This window comes from Lates calcarifer, linkage group LG9, assembly GCF_001640805.2.
Source record: "Lates calcarifer isolate ASB-BC8 linkage group LG9, TLL_Latcal_v3, whole genome shotgun sequence".
Classification (NCBI taxonomy): domain Eukaryota; kingdom Metazoa; phylum Chordata; class Actinopteri; family Centropomidae; genus Lates; species Lates calcarifer.
Window position 1 is genome coordinate 20150942 of NC_066841.1, and position 21756 is coordinate 20172697.

A 21756-nucleotide genomic window follows, 5' to 3' on the forward strand; every position below is an offset into this window, starting at 1 on the left:
AGACATACTTTTAAAATGTTTATTTTTGTCATACATTATGTGCACACAAATTGATTTAAATATAATTATAGTTCATTTTTATACTAGCAGCTACAGATTTTTATAAGCATCATCAGATAAATTTGGAGGGCTGTACAGAAAATTTTAGACCCAGTCTGACACTCATTTAACATCCTAATGGATTATTATGTTGGAACACAAAAAGCCAAACAAGTGAATTCTCAAAGCAACCTGCTGTAGTTTACAGATTAATGTAGTTAATTATGACATTTTGTACAACTAGTCACAATTATATCTCATACATTGTATACTGCTGCACCAGTGATCCAATATACTGTATGTATCAACTAGTCAAGTTTACAGCTTCCTCAAGTTAGGACACTTTACTTTTAGGTAATGTGTTTCTCTTTGTTATGCATTATAGTTTGCATTGTCATTTTCTATTTGGCAGTCTGACATTTAAATCAATGATTTAAATGTCAGACTGTTTGTCAAGACAATTTAAAAGCATCTGGAAAAAATGTCCTATGTATAAAGGCATTCAAATGCCTGAAGTTTCTTGTCAGGTTAACCATGTTATTACATACTGTACACTTCACTGCAAGTGGGTTATTTATATGGGTTTTTAATGTCAAAACTTTCCCATACTTGCAGCTTCAACAAGCACTATTAAAATATAATTACAATTAAATACAATTAAAAAATGCACTTCTTACTGAGGGAAAAAGTAGATTGCAAGTTCTACTGCTGCTGCTGAACATTTTCACACCACTTGCACTTTTGCATGTGCTGCTCTGCTTCGTCAATCATAACGTACACTTTAAATGGAAATGTTCTCAACTGCTGCCTCGACTGGCTTTTAGAGACGCCCCTTTGGACACATTAATGGATCTTACTTGACACTAATGGATTATAGGTCCAATCAGAGGACTAACAGTAGAGTGCAGTTCCTTTAATTGTGGCTCAAATGGCATTATCAAACTGCCCCACTAAATCCCACTGGAAGAAGACCCTCTGAAGAAGAATGATTTTTTTTTTTTTTATTTTACTTTAAAGTGCAACTATGTAGCTTTTGGGAGAAGAGATAACAATCTTCTTTTTAAAAATGAAAAGTTGATTTTATGAGCAATATAATGCACCAGTGCTCAATTTAGTACACTCCAGGGTTTAGCAGCTACAGCCTACTTGGTCTAGTATGACCAGTAGCTTCTGGTGGCTAATGCCAGCTAATGTTAGCAAACTTTGCTGTGCAACTTTTTGTTCTCCCCAGTGAGGGTGGACAAAGACCCGCTCCTACCCTGTCTCTGACAGGCTAGTGCTTGTTGCCCTCATTGGTTGGGTTGGTTAGGTTTAGGTGTGAAGAATAATGATTGGTTAGGGTCAGTGTAAGAATATTAGGGTAAGCCAATCAGAGACAGGGTAGGGTGTTAGCCCACAATGGTGAGACAGTTTACTGACTTAAGAACTCTGTTACAGAGTGTTACAGTCACAGAACATTTCAATTTGTCTCCATAGTGGCTGCTGCTCAGCAAAGGCTACACAGTCTTTAACAACTGCATCTTAATGGTGCATGTAAATGTACAAACATTCTGCACCATATAATTTGGAGAAACGTAGGCCGAGCTTTGTTAGCAAATGATATTTGAGCTGTATTATGATGAATTATGATAATGTTACTTATCAGTGAGTCACACTGCTGGATCTATAAGGATACCAGTTACACAAGGCAAAAGTTAAAGTTGTTCACATACCTGTGCATCAACAAAACTGCTGATATATGTAACAAATATATGTAACAAAATTATCTAAGCTCAAATGTCCACTAAAACCAATTAATTGCTATTTCATATCAGTCAACATGAAAATATGTGGATGTGACACTGTGCTGAAAAATAGCAGCACACGTAACCTGACTTTAGCTACAGATGGATTTAATTTTAGTGACCTGGTGAACTTTTTTCATACGGTACGCAGCTGAGGCGATGAACAATTAAAAAAAGAAGACTACCTGGTAACTTCCTGGATTCTTTGCTGGTTGCCTGGCAATCTGACAACAAGACAGAACATTAGAGTGGTATCAGTTTTCTCATCAAAGTGAATAAATGGATTTCCCCAACATCAACCTGTTCCTTCAACTCTGGGTTTGTGTTGTTTTGTTTGTGCAGTTTGTGCAGGAGCATGCATATATTCTGCCTGCCAGTAGCGAGGCTGTTGGAGGCTGTGATGTTAACTGCACCTCAGTACAAACACCTGTTATCAATGAGATGGTGATGAAAGCTAAAAAGAAACTGGTAGTGGACCATTAAGCTTAGACAGATCTGACACAATATTGCTCCCAAAGGTCAAGAACAAATTCTTCATTTTCAAATATTCTCATGAATGAATTCAAGGTGACTAAACTTTCCACTGCTGGGTCTGTATCATGCAGTCAACACAGCAGAGGTAGCTGAATGTAACCTCTGAGAAGCAGTGGGCTGAGAGCATGTGATCAGGACCAGGTCTCCATCTGGAGTCTGCCTGTCCTCTCCAGAACTGCAAACATTTGTTCAGCTTCCTCTGCTGACATGCCTCCCTCCTGCTGGAACACTTCTTTCAAAGCATCACTCACACTGGCTGGCATCTGTTTAGCATTGCTGTGGAGAAACAAAACAAAGTCAGAACTGTAGATTAACAGCTGCTTAATGTTCCGACTCAGCACGGGTAACATACAGAATAAACAGGATATTAATAAGAGTCTTTACAAACAATACTAAATAATATAGTCTCTTTTAATTTATATTATATTTTATATTTATGAAATTGGGGCTGCAACCAAAGTTTGATTATTGATCTATCTATTGCTCATTTTTTAGATTTACCTTCTTTTGTTTGATTAACATTTCAAAGATATTCAATTTACAATTATATAACATATATGGGAGCAAAAAATCATCACATGTGAGAAGCTGGAGACGCTTTTCATTTCATAAATATGATTATTAAATTATCAGAATTTTTTCATTTCTGTCAAAACTATTATTCTACTAATTGTTGTTTATCCACTGATCATGCTCTGTGGTACATGTCCTTGGTCTTTATGTAATGGCTATATTCAAAAAGTGGCACTTTGTAGTTTCAGAGGGAGTTTTGTGCTAGAACTATGCTAGGTGCAGTGACTGTGTGTAGCTTCCTCTTATCACATCATGAGACCAAAACCAAAACCTGTGCCCACTGATACAGATTAGCCCCAACAGCCAGGATAGCTGTTCCCCTGATTCCCCCTGCCACCAGTCTTTGTGCTAAGCTAGGCTAACCACATCCTGACTCCAGCTCTGTACTTAACACACAGACATGACAATGACATCAATCGTCTCAACTCATTCTCAGAGAGAGAAGAACATTTCTCCAAATGTTGAAATGTACCTTTAAGATGGACTAAGACAGTCACAGAAGAATTTCTATCACTGAAAATAAACTGATTTTGATGATGCTAGTTTGAAGTAAATACTGTGTGTAACTTAAAAATCAATAATCAATCAATAATATTTTGGTGATTGATATGCAGAGCGACACGCACACACACACACACAGACAAATACACACACACACACACACATATACAGAGAACACAAGACATCTACACATTAATGAGATGATATGTTGTACAAGTTAATGGAACTACAACGCTGTTTTTTGTTCACTGCAACAATAAGAATAAATATCCTGATTTGAACACAGGACATGTTGAGTTTTGGTGCTTTGGACTTACCCAGCGATGTAAAAGCAGGCACTTTTATTGGCAATCAGGTCCCACAGGAGCCCAGAGCTCTCCTTCACACGGTGCTGCACGTACACCTTGTCCTCCTGAACAAACACTCAGTCAGTTTCATTGTGATCCACAGAGGACATTAGCTACACAGAGCTATGGTTAATGTGCTGTTTGGGGCAGGTAGCTAAGTGAGTGAAGTCAATGCATGGGGGCAAAGTTAACAATGAGTCCTGGGTATTGTAGTTAAGATTGAAAGGGTTCTGGCTTCACTCTGAGCAAAAACATGCAAATCCTCCTCTTATCTTCTTAACATTAGTAATGAAACGGTTCATTAAAAGCCATCAGCTACAGGCAGGCCAAGGACCTGAGAGTTTGTGCCACATTTTTTGTGTGGACCAGTGCGCAGATAGTAAAGCGGCCAACTGGGCTGGTGCCCTCTGGGTGTTTCGCACATAAATCCAGCACACACAGGCAGCATGGAGAGAACGAATAAGCTAGCCTGGGTATGTTAGCTTTGTGCAAACTTCTTTTTTTTTAGTCAAATGAGTTTTAAAATGCTAACTGGCTACTCAAACTGTGAGGAAGAGAACTTGTTTTTCAAACTAAGACATAAACAATAAACTGATTTTAGGATTTAGTTAGATAGGTATAGTTATAGTTAGAGCTTTCAGCTTCTGCATCTAACTTTGGTGTCTCTCAGGGGTAGTATCAAAAACACAGCTTAGGGGCATGAATGGGCTGAAAGCAACAGCTAGAAATAGTTATCCAATATTTACTAGTCAATGGTTAACTATGAGATTTGGTGTGAACATTCAGTCTTTGTGAATCTGACTTTTCATTTAGTGCAGTCATCAGGACGAAATGTCTACTTTACTTTACTTTATCTATGCAAAGTTATGGTTTTCTTTACAATGTATAGGGCTAGCCACAACTAAGTCTTTTCGTCAGTTGACTCTAATTTGAGTGTTCAGGAAAACTTCTACTTCTAGTACTTCCATCACAGTTAGTTTTGTGGTTCAGCTCTTCAGACAAGATTTGATTGTAAAGTTTACAGCCTGTCGCACAGATGCTTCTGCAGTGCTCTGTGTGTGTGAACTGTGGGTCAGATAAAAATGTTATCAACTTGTGAGTGACATTTTTGAGTCACATCAGGGACTTCTCGACTGATGCATTGAACAGTGGAGTTTTAGGGGGCAGCCCTGGCAATATCTGTTACAGCCTCACTGGGCCATGAGCATGGCTGAAGTTTCTGAGTCCTGTTTTTATTTCTTGTATTGCTTTAAAGTAAATATTATGCATCTGTTGCAGGGCAGTACAGTGTTAGCATTTGTCTGTGTGTGCTTATGAATTGTTGAGTTGCTGTCCCTTCCTATGATTGTTACCATGCCTATAGAGTGAATGTTTCTGACCTGGTCTCGTGAGAAGGCAGTGAAGAGGGTCAGATGCCCAGCATTCATCATCTCCTCCCACTCTGACCTGAAGTAGAAGTCTTTGGACTCTGAGCGACAGCCAAAGAACAGGACATTGGCTGTAGAGGAGGACAAAGAAGAGGTGCCTTATGTCAGAGTTGTGAAATGATGCGGACTGACAAAATTCATGTATGGAACAAAAAAGAGATCTCACCAGTTTTTCCCTCTGCAACCCTCTCCTGTAAAGCAGACCTGAAAGGTGCCACTCCTGTTCCAGGTCCAACCATTATCACAGGTGTGTCCTTCTCTTTAGGGAACTTCAGACTTCCCTTCTTCACCCACAGAGGCACATACACGTCCCCTGCAACACCGTTAGTAGTAAAACACAGAGTCAGTGTTGAAGCACAGTGTGTAAGCACATGTCATTTGAGTGATATAACATTTAGTCAAAGACCTTGTGCAGGGTCCAGGGAGGCTAACCAGGTGGAGCAAAGTCCTCTCCGCGGTTTATACAGCTTGGTTTTGTATCGGACAACAGCTACCAGGATTTGGAGCCTGTGTGGATGAGCCTGTGTGGAGAGAACACGTCTCCAGAATACATCTGCAAGAATTCACTGTGATCTCTCCTGTATCTGTCTTCACTACTATACATGAATTTGAAACACAGTATATTTTTTCATAGCAGTTAAATCAGCTGAGAAGGTTAAGTTACCTGAAGAGAGGAAGCAATGGAGAATGAGCGAGGCTGGATCTCAGGGAAAAGATCCAGAAGGTAGTCTACTTTAAGTTCTGCTGTAGTGTGGGGGAAATCTGCCAAGACCTGCAGCAAGAGGAGCATCACACACTCAATAAGCAGATCGTATATTTAAAACCTGACTCCTACTGGTGGTAATACAAAAATGTATAATATGAAAATAATTTGAAAGGTTCTATAATCACATGAAAATCCCACACATTAGAAGTAAAGCAGGGTATGCTATTTTGAAACTTAAACTGCAGCCCAGCACTGACTAACTCAGCTGTTACCTCCAGTGTGGTGCGGCGGGGCAGGTTGCAGTAGCTGTGCAGCTCAGCCTGGCCTGCCACCGAGCTGAACTCAACCAGCTTTTCCCGCTCTAGCTCATTGGTGGCAAAGGTGGACAGCAGCTCAAAAAAGGAACGGCGAGGTACAGCTGCGATGTCCAAGTATCTCTCCACCAGGTGTCGCACGGTGCAGGGCTGAGGAAGCCTGGCTGGAACTAAATGACAAATGCACAAAGAAAGAGTCACTTCAAGGCAGCTGGTTGAAGGCTGAGTAACTGGTAATTGGCCACCAACAAGAGTCTATTAAGGCTAGGCCAATGTGTTTTTAAGTGACAGCTTTAAAGCTGCACTAATCAATATTTGTATTACAGAGAATAATCACCAAACTGTAGTTCCTCTTAAGCTCATTGCTTTTGCCTTATGGCCTACAACTTTACTGCACCACTCCAAAAAAATAATGGGGCACTTAATCATCACAGTATAACACCAAGTCAGTTAAACTTCAGGGATATCGGTCTGTCCATTTAGGAAGCACAAGTGATTGTGAATCAATTCCTCCTGCTTTGGTGCAAATGAAAGTGAAAACAGGTGCAATGGAGAGGCAAAAGCAAGACAGGCTCCAAAAAAGGAATGAATGTGGTGGCCACAGACAGTTGCTCTCTCATTATCCTTCCTGATTGATTCTTTTCTTGTTTTGTGTTCTGCTAGTGTCTGCTAACATCCAGCACTGTGCAGCTCACTTGGCATTCACCAATGAACGACACCAAAATTGGCAGGTCTGCCACTGGCGCCCTGTTCTCTTTACAGATGACAGCAGGTTCACACTGAGTGCATGTGACAGACGTGAAAGAGTCTGGAGATGCCGCAGTGAAAATGCTGCCTGTAACATCATCCAGTATGACTGATCCATGGAGGCTCGTGCAGACATCCATGTCATAGCCAACAATACCCTGACTACTGTTAGGAACTGGGATGAAATCCTCAGAGTGACTGTCAGACCTTATGCTGGTGCAGTGGGCCCTGGGTTTTTCCTGGTGCAGGACTATGGCTGGCCTCATGTGGCCAAAGTGTGAAGGCAGTTCCTGGGTGATGAAGGCACTGATGGCCCTGACTAGCCCTCACATTCGTCTGAATGAATCCAATTGAGTGCCTATGGGACATTATGTATCAGTGCATCTGATGATGCCAAGTACCACCACAGACTGTCCAGAAGCTCACCGATGCCTTGATCCAGGTTTCCCAGGACACCATCTGCTGACTCATCAGGAGCATGCCCTGACATTGCTGGGAGAGCATACAAGCATGGGAGTTGGATCAGTCCTGTGGTTTCAGTTTTTTACTTTGATTTTCGGTGTGATTTTGAATCCTGCCCTCAGTGGGTTGACGATTTTGGCTTCAAATGACCATTATACCATGTACTTCAGTAGAGATTTTCGACTTACAACAACAAATAATTCTTTCATCACGATCCGATGTGTGATTTAAGTGTTCCCTTAATTTTTTTGAGCAGTATACTTCGATCCACTCTCACCTCTCTTATCAACTTCAGCAGACTGTTGTTTCCAGCACTTAGCACTTAAAGAGCTAGATGTTTTTCATCTCAGGACTTGGATAGAGACTAAAACACAAACAACTCCAAATCGATGCTTGTCTTTTTAGATGCTTAGTCGCTTTGTGAAAAGAGGCTGCTAGCTATCTGGCAGTAAGTAAGCTTGCTGGACAGCATGTGACAATGAAAACCTGTCATCAATACTGAGGGGCATTTTGAAAATACATTTCTATAATGAAATATGAATGAACACAAGTTATTGGTTACTGTCATAATCTGTCAAAGGCAGGTAACGCTGGTGTTAATAAAATGTTTTCACTATTTAATCACTTTTGGCATTAGCAAATTGGCTATTTGTATGCTTACATGCTTACTAATAGATTTCTTTACTATGAACCTTTTTGGTCATTGGTAAGACACACACACGCATACATACCTGCAGAGTTGTCTGTGGCCTTGAGCGTGAATCTGACCTCTGGATCTAATCTCAGCAGTTGACAGAATTGTTGTATGTCTTCCGGTGCGTTACAAGGACGCATCATCACCACATCACCGGCATCAAACCTACACAAAAATATCACAACGAATGATGGGTTAAGTTCAGGGCTTGACATTAACTGTTTTGCTCAACACTGTTGATCATTCTGTATATTTGTATTAGTTTTTTTCACTAAATGACTATGTCTAAACTGATAAAATAATTAAACTAAAGTAAATGACCACTGTAAAGTCCCAAATCAAGACTACATAAAATGAATATGACTAAAGTACCAGAATCTAAATTCTCAGCTCTGTAAACACTCTGAAAAGCACTTACAAGCGTCTCAAAGTCAGGCAAAATATCTGTTTTGTTTTTTTTAACCCACGCAGACACGCAGTTCTGCTGCTAATGGCAGAGAAGGTTGTCCCAGTCAGCTCTGGTAAACCTTCACATTTGCAATCTTAACATGCACTTAGGCACTGTGTTAACAGAAACACAGTAGTAGGCAGTTGAATACTCACAAATAATGAAACTTTTTTCCTGCTAATATTTCGATTTTTTTGACTAAATGCCTTTTTAAAAAAATGGGAAATAAATATTTCACACTACAGTTACTTACTCCAAACTGGATCCAGTGATGTCAAACTCTATGTGCCTCACATCCTGGAAGTGTGACAGGTCTGTTACTCTCTTGTTGGAAATAAGTCTGGCAGGAAAAGGTTGAGATTGGGAGTGGACAGTTTGATCCGTGGAAATTCTCAGCCTGTCAGCTGTCTCCTCTTTCACATCGTCCAGGAAGTGGAAAGTGTATGTTGGAGGGAGTCTGTCACACATAACAAGCAAATATAAAGAAGAAGATTTTACAAAACAAACGGGACTTAATAATGGGTTTCTGAAGGACACAAAACAAAGTCTCAATCAAAATAACCACAGAATGAAATGCTGTTTTTTTTCCCAGGTGGATACTCACAATTCATCTTCCCGAAGTGGTATCACATCAGCCACAGATGGGTACAGGGCAAACAGTTTCTCCCAAAATGATGTGAGCCATGGGTCAATCACAGCATCTGCCCTGTTTAGAACAGATTTTGAGGTGAACACGTGCATCACAACAATGTGCCCTATTTGAATCCAGATGAAAGCCTTTGCTGCATATCTATTACGCCAAATCAAGCTCAGCTTAATGCGCCACCTTGCAGTGCTGAAGTGTTTTGGGACGAGCATCTGTGGGCAAGCCCTTGGTGCCTCATAGGCTGTTCCCTACTTTGGCTAACTGGGATACAATTACATCTGAAAAGAGTACCATGATTTGTAGGGAGGCAGTAGTAAGATTGTAAAGGCATACTTGTATGATGCGGGTATTAGAGGGAAAATATTTAACTGGATTTAAGATTTCTTGAATAATAAATCCACTCAGGTAAGGGTAGGGAGCAAAGTATTACTGGAACTTATGAAACTGGTAATACTTGTGTGTGTGTGTTTTTATGTAATAATTAGATTCTTACCCTAGGTCATGTTGGTCATCTGCCAGGCCAACAGGCAGCAGTATACTGGCACCCAGCTGCAGAAGGCGCTTATGAAGTTTCTTGGCCACAAAATTGAACCTATGGAAAAAAAAAAAACAGTTTATGTTTTTGAAGACCAATAGACATTCTGAATGTGTCCTGAGAGAATGCAAATGAGAAGGACTGACTTTGGATAGGAGGAATCCCCAAGTCCCAGTATTGCACAGTCCAGTCGACTCAGAGATCCAGTAGGTAAAGATTTCTTGAAGAGAAACCTCCAGAAGTTCTTTGAAGAAAGTGAGACATGAACAGAAAAACATTTATGGGTTTTCTTATTACACTGTATTGGTCTGTATTTTGACAAATCTAATAGGCCTGGTATAAAACTAAATCAGAACAACTATTGTTATATTTCAAATTTAAAACATACGAAAGCCCATTAGCCCAGCTTATTAGCTGTGTTGCACGATTTATTATTAGCAACAACAACCTCAGAATGTTCCCAGCTGGCTTGTGTGTTAGCCGTTAACTCAACAGCTCCAGTACTTTACCAAGTAGTTTTGCGAGTCATCACTGTTATCAAGCTTCTAGAGCCGCAAAGAAGCACAGATACGTTTTGCTGTGCCATTTTCTAATATGACCTAGCTTTTGTTCAGGCAACTAAAACTGTAGAACTAGAGAAGAAAACTCTCTTCCCTTTAGTTTAAGAAGAAACAACAGAGACAATAACTACCAGCATTTAAAATTATGTATTTTCAATAATGATGGATATAACAACATATCAATTACTTAAGAAAAAAGCACACAAATGTGTGTCAAGACTTCCATATCGATTACAGAAACAATTACAGGGACAGGTCACCCAAAAGCTTTCAAAATTTAGATTAGCTAAATCTAACCTCTTACTAACCTCTTACTGTGATCTTTTTTATGTTGCACTTGTGTTTTTATTTTATTACCTTCATATTGTCTGGAGGATCTCCTTGGCCAGTGGTGGCACATACAAAAACAACCAGAGACTCTGAGATCAAGTTGGCCTGTTTGATGAGAAGAAACACACATGAAGGAACAGTGTATTCATGTGATTCACGTCAGCTTTAAACAATGTCTGGTCAGAGAGGTAAAGGCTGTCACCCACTACTGCAGGGAACTGAGCAGAATCCCTAGATCTGGTGCTGTAACAATAAATGAGCATGGCCATAACAATCCCCTCTCCTTGCATTTCTTAATAACACCATAATACCACACTCACCACATTGTAGTTATCCAAAGGCAACACTTGAACTTGCAGCCACCTTCTCTTTGCCTGCCGTGCAATCCTCTGGGCTGTGTCCTGTGCAGTCCCGGTCTGGCTCCCGTACAGGATTAAAAGAATGGGCTTTGACATTATGACTGGGAAAAAAAACAAAATAACTAAATGCTCTGTTAATGGATTTGGAATAAAAAAAATAATAGTTGAAAGGAGTTAATCTAGATGAAACTAGAATTACCACCTCAGGTTGTATGCCTCTGCCAACCAGACCAGATGCAGTTAATTAGATTTAATTAACTGTTATTAAAGTTATTGAATTATGGCTAAAAACATGCTTTATGCAGTCACAGTGACCCTGACATTTGACTACCAAAGTTCTTTTTTGAATCCAAGTGACAATTGTGCCAAATTTGATCAAGATGTTACTGCAGTACCATTTTGATGAAGATGGTAGAGAGCACAACACATCACTCACACAAAATCTCCAATAGGTGTTCAACTGGGTTGAGATCTGGTGACTGGAAATGCCATAGCTAGCATATGATTCACATCGTTTTCATACTCATCAAACCACTCAGTGACACCTCGTGCCCTATGGATGGGGCACTCTGACATCACTCCAATCAGGATACAAATTTTTCATCATAGATTAAATGTGACAACACGTAGTTGTTGCTAATATACTTCTCTCTAGTCTAAGGAGCTTGTGCACAATTCAAGCCCTTGTAGCATAGTGGCTGTGCAGATCAGCATGGACAAGTTGTAGAGTGCACGGATGTCCACACTGAGCCTCATGCACACTCTCTGATTAAAAAATGTACAACACATAGACCCTAGAGCCTTGCATACTCGTGGATGTGGAAAGTACAGTAGCTAGCTTAAGGGGACATGCAAGAAAAATACTCTCCACAGAATATCAGTGGATCCCCTCACTGTAGGGGTCAAGCATTCAGGCCTGTGCCATTCTCTTGGTGTATGTCACACATGCACTTTTCTAAAACACGGTTAAGGATAACTTATCTGAACATATCACCATTTCCACATCTCTGTAGAACTTTGCCTATGGTTTTAGCACCACTGAACTCTCACTCACCTTTGCAATAAGACGTTTATGCACTGCAACCCTAAAACAATATCCCTCTCTATGTCAGTGACATTTTCAGTCACCAGAGGACCTTCTGTTTTTCCTTATGTATGAGCATCACAGTCATCAGATGTGCGCTGATGACCACAATTTCTGATCATATTTGCTGATGTCTTACCGACAGATCTAAATGTAAATGTCACATTGATCACTGTTCCTATTGAAACACTAGTCAGTTGGGTGGTTTTTATGACTGAAGCTCCTGCCATCTGTGCCCCAACAATTGACTGTCTTTCAAAGACATAACAATCTTTTCCTCTTGCCATCTTGATACAAAATCAGAATCAACTGGGCCTCCTCAGCATGACTGGTTGTTTAATTGTTTAACTGTACCACACTGTGCACCTGTGTGGACACATCTGCATTTGCTATGTTTCTCCATTCATTTCATCCACATTCCAGGTTTTTTGTCACCCATCTGTACATATAAAATAGATATGGAAGTCTATTCTGGTATTTGTGAGGGTGGAAAGTTCTAACATATTTCTAACTTATCTGGTAAGTGTCATATTAACTCATAGATACAGGGAATATCTTTGGAAAGAATGGTGCTCCATCCCTCCAGTAGAGTTCCAGAGACTCTGAGAATCAATGCCAAACTGCACTGAAGCTGTTCTGGTGGCATGTGGTGGCCCAACACCTTACAGAGACACTTTGTTGTTTTTTCCTTTGTCATTAATTACAACTACCTCATTGAATGGACGGATCAACATCTGATGGTAATGAAAAATATTTAATTAAATAAATTAAAAGATATAATTTACAAACATCAGTCATTGACTTGCAGTACAGAGAAGTCTGACATTAAAAGTATTGCTTGCTGGTAAATTCTCTAATTCACTATGGAAATCAATCGACCTGAATCGCCCCACTTGGAACTAGTTGAAGCCACACGTGACTGCTGTTCGTTAACCCTCGCTGTCGTAACTCCTACATCTACAGGGCTGTGATGTGAGGGACGGACCCTCTATGTTTGATATTGCTAACTGCTTGCAAGCTAGTGAGTTGGCTAGAAAATGTTGTCAGATTTTAATGTATTTGTTTTTTCTTCAAGGAAAGACATATATCTCAAACTACCAAGGAAACGAGATACATACCGCTGCTCTCTTAGTGAACAACAGACTTATCCAATAGTAAAACCGAGAGATAACAGCTCAATGTTAGGCAAGCATATCCTCATTCTAAACATCTATGCCACACTTTACGGCACGCTCGTTTCGAGTTGTGATTGGTTCGTGCACTGATGCTGCATTCATAGACATACACAGAAGATCGGGAATTTCATATTTCACTCGAATATACGTTCACCGAAGAAATACAGAATCACCAACAATAACAATTTACATCAGAATAGTGCTGCAGTGAGTGAGTACTGTAGCTCACTGGACTTTATCATGTACTCAAAAGAGGTTTTACTAATACATAGTCTACTGGTTTTATTGGTGAATTCAACAAACTGTAAATGCTGTAAGGTAATCAAATGCTGCTCTAATGCTCCCCCCCAAACATGTTTTAAGTATAGGCTGTATATAAAAAAAATTTACAGGCAGTCTATGGTTTTAAGACAAAAAAATATAATGTTTGGAAAAATGTGTGTGCTGTTTCTAATAAAACAACAACAAAAACAATTATCTTGTGGGAAAAAAAATCATAAAGTATTATCTACATCACTGAAAAATCCATAACCTATAAACATTAAAATATTGTTCATTTCATAAGTTTAACTGCTGGACACAAGATGTCTACCTAACTGAAAAGTCCGTGCTCAGTGTATAGTATATGACCTGGAAGCTTCAAGTTTTCTGGCTCACACCTTAGGTGCTGGGGAGCAGAGAACAGGAGTCTCAGGAGGTCGGTCCAGGGTCTGGGATAGGCTAGACGGTCGAATAGAGGCGATAAGCAGGGTTCAGCAGGTCCGCCAACAGGAGACGTGGATCTGTAGTTGGCCGGACCGCTGACGGGAACCTGGAGGAGGACAGCTGAGGCTTGGGAGCGCTGGACAGCTGGGATTTGGAATTACTGGGCTCGTCTCTGGAACCCTGGAAACAAGGCGTGATCTATTCCCTTTGTCATTCTCTTCACACTCTTCACTGTATTGTTTCTCACCTTCAGATTTTCCACCAGCTCCTTCAAGTTAACACTAAGGGAAACACTTACAATCACCCCCTTGAAACTACTAACCCTCTTCTCTCCAACTTTCACAACTACGGACACTTTAGCTTTTCCACACTAGAGAGCTTCTTTGCCTTCTCCACCTGCCCTTCAGTATTATATGCCATTAGCACGTTTCCACGTCTCAGCACCTGCATCGAAGCTAGCCAAAAAAAAAAAAAATACTCAACATCATATTAACATCACTGTAATGTAACTTTATGTTGTGAAAAAATATAAAGCAGTAAAAATATTTGTGACAAAATGTATTTTTCCAACTGATAAGAGTTTGGCAAGACCCTAATGCTAGAAAACAAAGCAAATAAAGCTAAGTAGCTAAGTTAACCAAGTCTAGGACGGAGCTTATATAATTAAAGTTGACTCACCTCCAAAGATCTTGATTAAATAAAAGGGGCGGTGTGTGATTTTATCACACACTGTGCACTTTTTTCACACTTTATTATTGACATTTTTTACTTTGTTATATTCTCCTGCATGTTTGTACACACACACACACACACACACACACACACACACACACAAAACAACCAATAAATACAAATTGTGAGTAGCCCATAATATAGCCTATATAGAAATACAAGGATTTTGATAGCACAGGGAAGATAATATGGTGCTATTTCTTGAAACAGCTAGTGTACCTTCAGAGTGCTTTATTTTAATTTATCATAGTTATAATGTCTAATCACCACATTTTTAAACAAAAATATGAAATATGTCATGACAAATTATTAACCTGCCCCCTGTAAGTAAATACTTGAATATTGACATGTGTTATGTAGGCTTATTGATTTCATAGATAAATTAAAAAAGTAAATAAATTAAAGTTGTTACTAGTCCTGCTTTCAACATATCTGTTTATCCTGCAGTATATGGCATGAATGCCCACAGGAGCAGATACAGTTGTTACAAATAATGTATCAATAAACACTTACATCTGCATATCTCCACTATAATCTGTTATAAACTATTTATTACATGTTTATACACTGCATTATAAATGATAAATATGGGGAACTAAAGTGTTACTTGAAAGTGTTACTCAGTGTATCCCTGCTTCCCAAAGGATAAACTTTTTCCTCTTTTAAAGGACCAGTGTGTAGAATTTAAGGGGCTCTATTGCACCATCATGTTTCTACAGTAGCTCAGAATGACAAAATAAACACTGGCTCTAGAAAGGGCTTTTTGCATTTTTACATTACCTGTTAGTTACCTTATAGTTTCTCCCATACACTTGTAGAGGGTGGGGTATTCAGTTGGTTGCTATCTGCAACCTCATCACTAGATGCCACTGAATCCTACACACTGGTTCTTTAATTACCCCACACCCTTTCCTTAACTGGCTCCACCGCTAAGACGATAAACAAGCAAAATCATGTTTGCTAAAACAACACCAATACACTTATGCTGTAGGGTGATGAACACTGAAGCAGCTTGTGACTGTGTTAAGTTTTTGGGTCTTTTTTTTATTTGTTTGTTTGTCTGTTTTTGATGAATATGGGCCTATTACATACTGTTGCAATAAAAACACTAGAAAATGCATTTAATGCAGAAAGATGCAGTGTGAATGCTGAAAGCTGAAAGAATTGCCGAAGAAATGCTGAAAAATGGCACAAAAAAAGCAGACAAAACATGGATGCACAAGAAATATGAAGCCATACATGGAGCAACAATGCCTCAACATCAATTTTATTTAATGCCTAATCCCGGTTCCAACAACACCAAGAAATACCAATATAAGACCTTTAAGTGAAGGTTTTTTGTAATTAATAACATAAATTTGACAGTGCATGTAATATAATTGTAAAAAAAAGTTTACTATAAACTTGGCCTTAGTTGACCTCAGGGTTAACCCTTAAAGTTACTTTTAAAAAGCAAGGAGAAAAAGTGAAACAAGCTGTTTAAACTAAAGGTTGTTTATTTTGAAGAGTCACCTGAGCCGACATTTTAGGCCTCAAGGAACCAGGTTCCATCTTGACAGTTTGTTGAATTTTAATACACTGCAAGAAACATCAGTAAATATAATTCAGTAGTTCATGTTAATGGGTTATGGGTTTTCTCAAAATAACTGACATGATGGACATGGCACGACAGAAAGAAATTGTCTGTTTTCTCTCGCAGAAATGTGTTTATTCCATAAATGATATAGCATAGTTTTTCAACTAGGCCTTCTTTAATCCAAATCTGAGGGTTTTGCTTCAGGAAAAAAATAAAACTTTTAAAAGGCATTAAATTAGGAAAAAGGTGGAGTTGCAAGTGCTCCTAAAACAACACTTGCACCTTTTTGATGAAAAAAAAAAAAAACAACAACAACCCTTAAAACTCAATACGAGAACTAATGCCTGGTTAATGTGGATATTTTTTACAGTGGTGAGCAGGAAGGCTTGGCTTTTGCTGAAGTGAAAGTAAAAGTAAAAACCCCTTAAAAGCGCTGACACACAGCCCGGACTTTGGGGACCTTTGCTGAAGGTTTTTATCCTCAGAATCAGCGCTTAGCTTCATCTTCATCTCCTCTGTCTTCAGACTGAAGATGCTCCACAGTTTGAAGCCCTGTGAGCAGCAGACTGGGGGATTCTGCTTTGAAAACAGCCGCAGGTAAGGAAACACTGCATCTATTGCTAATGAGGCTAAAATGCTCAGAAGGAAACACGGTCATATGTGGCGGTATACTATAGTGTGTCTTTACCACACTGTGCTGTACTGTTTATACTGAGTACTCAGTTTAGAGATTGTCCTTTGTTTCCTGCCGTAATCACTGTTTCATTGTGGCATTCTTGTGATGTTGATGGAGGGAGTTGAAATAATCTGTGGAAGAGAGAACAACACAGTCAAGTTCACATAGAGCTCATATCCATGTCCCAGACAAGAATACTTTGAATGTCAGTGTCTGTGATTGATATTTCCAAAATGAGAGGATCCAGATTTGGTTGAAAAGCTCTCTGCTCACTGCCTGTGTCTGTTGGATTAACAATCCTTGATGGTTTTTTAATTCGCTAGGCCATAAAGTTGGTAAAATGTAAATATCGAGGATAAGGTTTACTACAATTAGTCAATAAATAGAGACCAAGTGAAGTAGTTAGATTTAAGTTCCCCATTAGGATGCTAATCAACACCAAACAGTTTTAAGTTTTGTGCAACTTTCTAATTTTACCCCACTTGACTTCAGAGGAAGATATTGTTGTCTAATGATAGCTCTTGAATCTCAAAGTACATCACTCAATTACTCATTTTCCTTTGTGCACATACAACCCAAGTGTATTTTTTGTTGTATTGTGTCACTGATACATCTAACATCTCTATACATCCACTACTGCACAGTATACAGAGTAGTTTTAGGACATTAATGGCAGGATCAGAGGACGTAGCAGGGTCGCAGTGAAACCACACCACCTTTCTGTGCATATGTCTCATGCTCATTCATCATTTCCAGGAACACTGTGTTGGAGTCCAACTTGTCAGAGCTCGGCTACAAAGCTCCCACTGCCAGAAAAACAGGGACCACCATCGCTGGGATAGTTTACAAGGTGAGGCTCTGCCTTCAGTGTCCTCACTGAGAGACACAGACAGGTGTTGAGAGGAACACTGCTGTTTTAGTTTTAGGATGTAAACTGAAGACATCAGCCAGGTGTGGTGAGTGTTTCCTGTCATTGACTCTCAGGATGGAGTGATCCTGGGAGCAGACACCAGGGCGACAGACGACATGGTGGTGGCTGACAAAAACTGCATGAAGATTCACTACATTGCTCCAAAGATTTAGTGAGTAAAAACAGAGGTTTATTAATCAGTTACACAGCAGGAGCAGTCCTCAGTGTCATTCTGTCTTTACAATATTTCATAGAGTTACTTTTTGTCACTGCAGGTAACCCACAAAAATTATGTGTTACAGGCAAAAAATGTATCAAATTATGAGTTCAGGCAAGAACAAACAAGGCTTTATATGATATCAGTTATCTCTGTAGAGAGCTGTGTCATCTTATCTCGAGGAGCCCCAGGTCTTTAAATGTGAGACTGTTGGCTCTGTGAAGATAAGGGATGAAAACTAAATGTGTCTGATCTTTTTGTCTCAGTTTAACCCCACTTTAACTGCACAATTTGCAGGGCAGGGTGAGGCAGCTGCAGCTCAGGTGATAGGCAACATAGGTTGGGCACTGGTTGTTTGGCCCCCAGCTCCCCCTGTTTAAATGTCCTTAAGCATGAGTAGGCTGTGTGCATTATGTAAAGTAATTTTTTGCCATTTGCTGCTCTCCCTTTTTTTTTTTTTTAACTTTTAGAGAGTAATACACAAAAGCCCCCCACATCTCAAAAAACACAAAAAACACCAGAATGTACTCTAACCATGCAAGCATTTCTATCTATATAATGAGAGGTTTTATTCATTTTTATTTATGAGGCCCTTGCCACAGATTAAAAAGTTCTGATAACTGTGATCTAATTTTACTGATTCTAGAGCAAAATGACTTTTTAGCCATTATTGTCCCTTCCTGGTATTGTAAAAACTAATTCCACACAGAGTTGTTGTTGTTTCTAAATGTTACAAAAAATGAACTTTATACAAAGACCAAGCGGCCATGTTTATGAACCTGACCTGTGTCTTGAATGTCCTGTAGCTGCTGTGGGGCTGGCGTGGCTGCAGACGCAGAGATCACTACACAGATCATGGCATCCAACGTTGAACTGCACGTGCTCAACACTGGGCGACCCCCACTTGTCGCCATGGTAACCCGACAGCTGAAACAGATGCTGTTCAGGTTTGTTTTCTTGGGTTTCTGTGTTTGTTACAGTTTGTTCACTTGGTAACACACGTCTTTACACTGAGTTTACATTTTCAAAACTCTCCACACAGTTCTCTTTTTTTAATACAACAGTGGTAGTCTACCCTCTGATCCACAGAGCACATAAGTTGATCCCCAGTTTAGCCCACATTAACTGCTGGTGTTCTGACTGTGTGAAGACTTATAAAGAAGTGAACTTAGCACTGAGAAATAGGTGTTAGCATTTGTTAAAAAAACAAAAAAAAAACAACACAAGTCAGACTGACTTTCTTTATTCTCAGAAAGCAGCATTTTGTAGTGATGTCTGTCTGTTTATAAAGATACCAGGGTCACGTGGGTTCATCTCTGATTGTTGGAGGAGTTGATGTGACTGGAGCTCACCTGTACAGTGTTTACCCACATGGCTCCTATGACAAACTGCCCTTCCTCACCATGGGTACGTGTTCATCTGTTTACTGTGCTGTATACTTATTTTTATGATGAGCAGGTCACACAGTATCTGAAACTAAAAAAAAATTCTAATGTTTGATTCTGGTTTCAGGTTCTGGGGCTGCAGCTGCTGTCTCTGTGTTTGAGGACAGATTCAAACCAAATATGGAGGTGAGACCAACTGTCTGCCTTTTTCCATGACAGGTGTAATGCAATAAAAATGGCTGTTTTAATAAAGAAAAGAGTTGACCAACTCTTTTTTACTCTTTTTTTTTTACTGTTCTCACAAAGCTCAGGCCTCCACTCTCAAAAAGCTCAGCTCAGTGTGGACACGAGAAAAAATGTTGTTGCAACACTGTTATGCTGTATTAAGATTGTAATACCTCTATCACAATCCTTGGCAGTGTATACTTGACTTGGTCATGTTCAGAAGATGTGACCAATTGAAGCAAATAACTTTTGTTGGCAACTGAAAATGAATCTGTACCAGAGAATCACCTGTGCGTTCCACCCTCCCTTTCAGCTGGAGGAGGCGAAGCAACTTGTACGAGACGCTATTGCTGCAGGGATTTTCTGTGACCTGGGTTCAGGGAGCAATGTGGACTTGTGTGTTATCACTGAGGCAGGAGTGGAGTACCTGCGAGGCTACGACAAACCCACGATGAAGGGCAAAAGGTGAGCCTTTCTATATGTACCTTTCATCAGAAGAGAACCAGTCGTGTCTGTCTTGCCGTTACATGTCGGTGTCAAGCTGTACAGTTCTTAAACAAACAAGTTCTGGATAAAAAAGACAATGCAGCATCATTACTGTAGGATACTGAAGAATCATAATTTTCTGAGCTTTGAGAAATTTGAATTAAATATACAGTACTGTGCAAAAGTTTTAGACACTAAAGGTAAAGTGAGGATGCTGTCCCATGATGAATTTTTAATTCATCAGTTAACCTTATGCACAGCATGCAAACAGGAAAAAACCTAAATCAGATCAGTATTTCCTATGACCCCTCCTCCTAACTCCCTCCACTTTGCCTTTAAAACAGCTCCAGTTCTCCTCAGTACACCTGTACTTAGGTAGTGTGTTCTAGCATGCTTGGAGACGTTGCCTCAGTTTCCTCTGTGGATTCAGGCTGTCTCAGTGTCTGCTGTCTCTTTGTGTAAACTCAAACTGACTCCATGATGTTGAGATCAGGGCTCTGTGGGGGTCAGACCATCTACTGCAGGACTCCTTGTTCTTCTTGTCTCTGAGGACAGTTGTTTATGATGCTGACTGTGTGTTTGGACTCATTGTCCCGCTGCAGATTTAATCTGGGACTGATCAGACACCCCCCCGATGATACTGATGAAGGATAGGAGCAAAAACATCTAAAGTGCCTAAAACTTTTGCACAGTATTGTATATCCATCCATCCATTCATTATCTATACCGCTTATCCGTTAAGGGTCGCGGGGGGCTGGAGCCTATCCCAGCTGTCATTGGGCGAAAGGCAGGGTACACTCTGTACGGATCACCAGTCCATCACAGGACCAACACATACAAACAACCAATCACACTCACATTCACACCTGGGGCAATTTAGAGTTATCAGTTAACCATAAGCTGCATGTCTTTGGACTGTGGGAGGAAGCCAGAGTACATGCAGTACTGTATATGTGCCTGGTATATAAAATTTTAAATGCCTTGGCTTCTTCTCCATTATAGCATATTCATCATGTACAGTCAGGGTTGTCTGTGAGACACAAGTCTGAGGAACAAGATATTATATTTAATGTTAAATGTTTGAATTAATGTTTAATGTTTTATTGTACATGGTTCCTTACAGATTACATATATACATGTTTTTTTGTCTGTCTGTCTGTTTGTTTTCCAGAGAGGGACAGTACAGATATAAACCCGGCACCACAGCCGTCCTGACCAAAACTGTGACCCCGCTTTCCCTGGATGTGATCGACCAATCTGTTCAGGTCATGGACACTGAATAAAATACAATGAAATGCTCCTGCTGGAATAAACTGCAGTCAGTATGTGATGATAATAGTAATAATATATCAGTGTACTGATAAAGAAAGACCTCTGTGGTTAAATGTAGAAAAAGTCAGTTAGTGTGATTAAAACAATGCTGACTGTAGAGCTATTTTGTAATAAAAGCTTTTGTTTGTTAAATTATCAGAGCCTGCTTGCTATTTGGTGACTGCACCTGAAAGACTGGAAGAATGTACCTTTACTGCAGCTTGTATTTTTATTTTTTCTTACTAAAACGTGTCTTCCCATGAACCTA

The 21756-nt window shown here is 39.7% G+C and overlaps 2 protein-coding genes across 2 annotated transcripts; one reads left to right on the forward strand and one right to left on the reverse strand.

The window, feature by feature from the left end:
* Window positions 1-5: 5 nt before the first annotated feature.
* ndor1 (NADPH dependent diflavin oxidoreductase 1) lies at window positions 6-13334 on the reverse strand. Its single transcript, XM_018667829.2, has 15 exons — window positions 13209-13334; window positions 10968-11107; window positions 10675-10752; window positions 9904-10001; window positions 9716-9814; window positions 9181-9282; window positions 8830-9033; window positions 8166-8293; window positions 6184-6395; window positions 5870-5977; window positions 5612-5726; window positions 5372-5518; window positions 5158-5276; window positions 3749-3843; window positions 6-2633 (listed from the first exon to the last, which is right to left on the reverse strand). Exons 2-15 carry the CDS (start codon window positions 11100-11102, stop codon window positions 2489-2491), a joined length of 1785 nt encoding a protein of 594 aa, XP_018523345.1. The 5' UTR covers window positions 11103-11107; window positions 13209-13334; the 3' UTR covers window positions 6-2488.
* Window positions 13335-16679: 3345 nt separating this feature from the next.
* psmb10 (proteasome 20S subunit beta 10) lies at window positions 16680-21644 on the forward strand. Its single transcript, XM_018667802.2, has 8 exons — window positions 16680-16875; window positions 17711-17804; window positions 17939-18036; window positions 18888-19028; window positions 19373-19488; window positions 19594-19652; window positions 20005-20156; window positions 21349-21644. Exons 1-8 carry the CDS (start codon window positions 16811-16813, stop codon window positions 21458-21460), a joined length of 837 nt encoding a protein of 278 aa, XP_018523318.1. The 5' UTR covers window positions 16680-16810; the 3' UTR covers window positions 21461-21644.
* The last annotated feature ends 112 nt before the right edge of the window (window positions 21645-21756 follow it).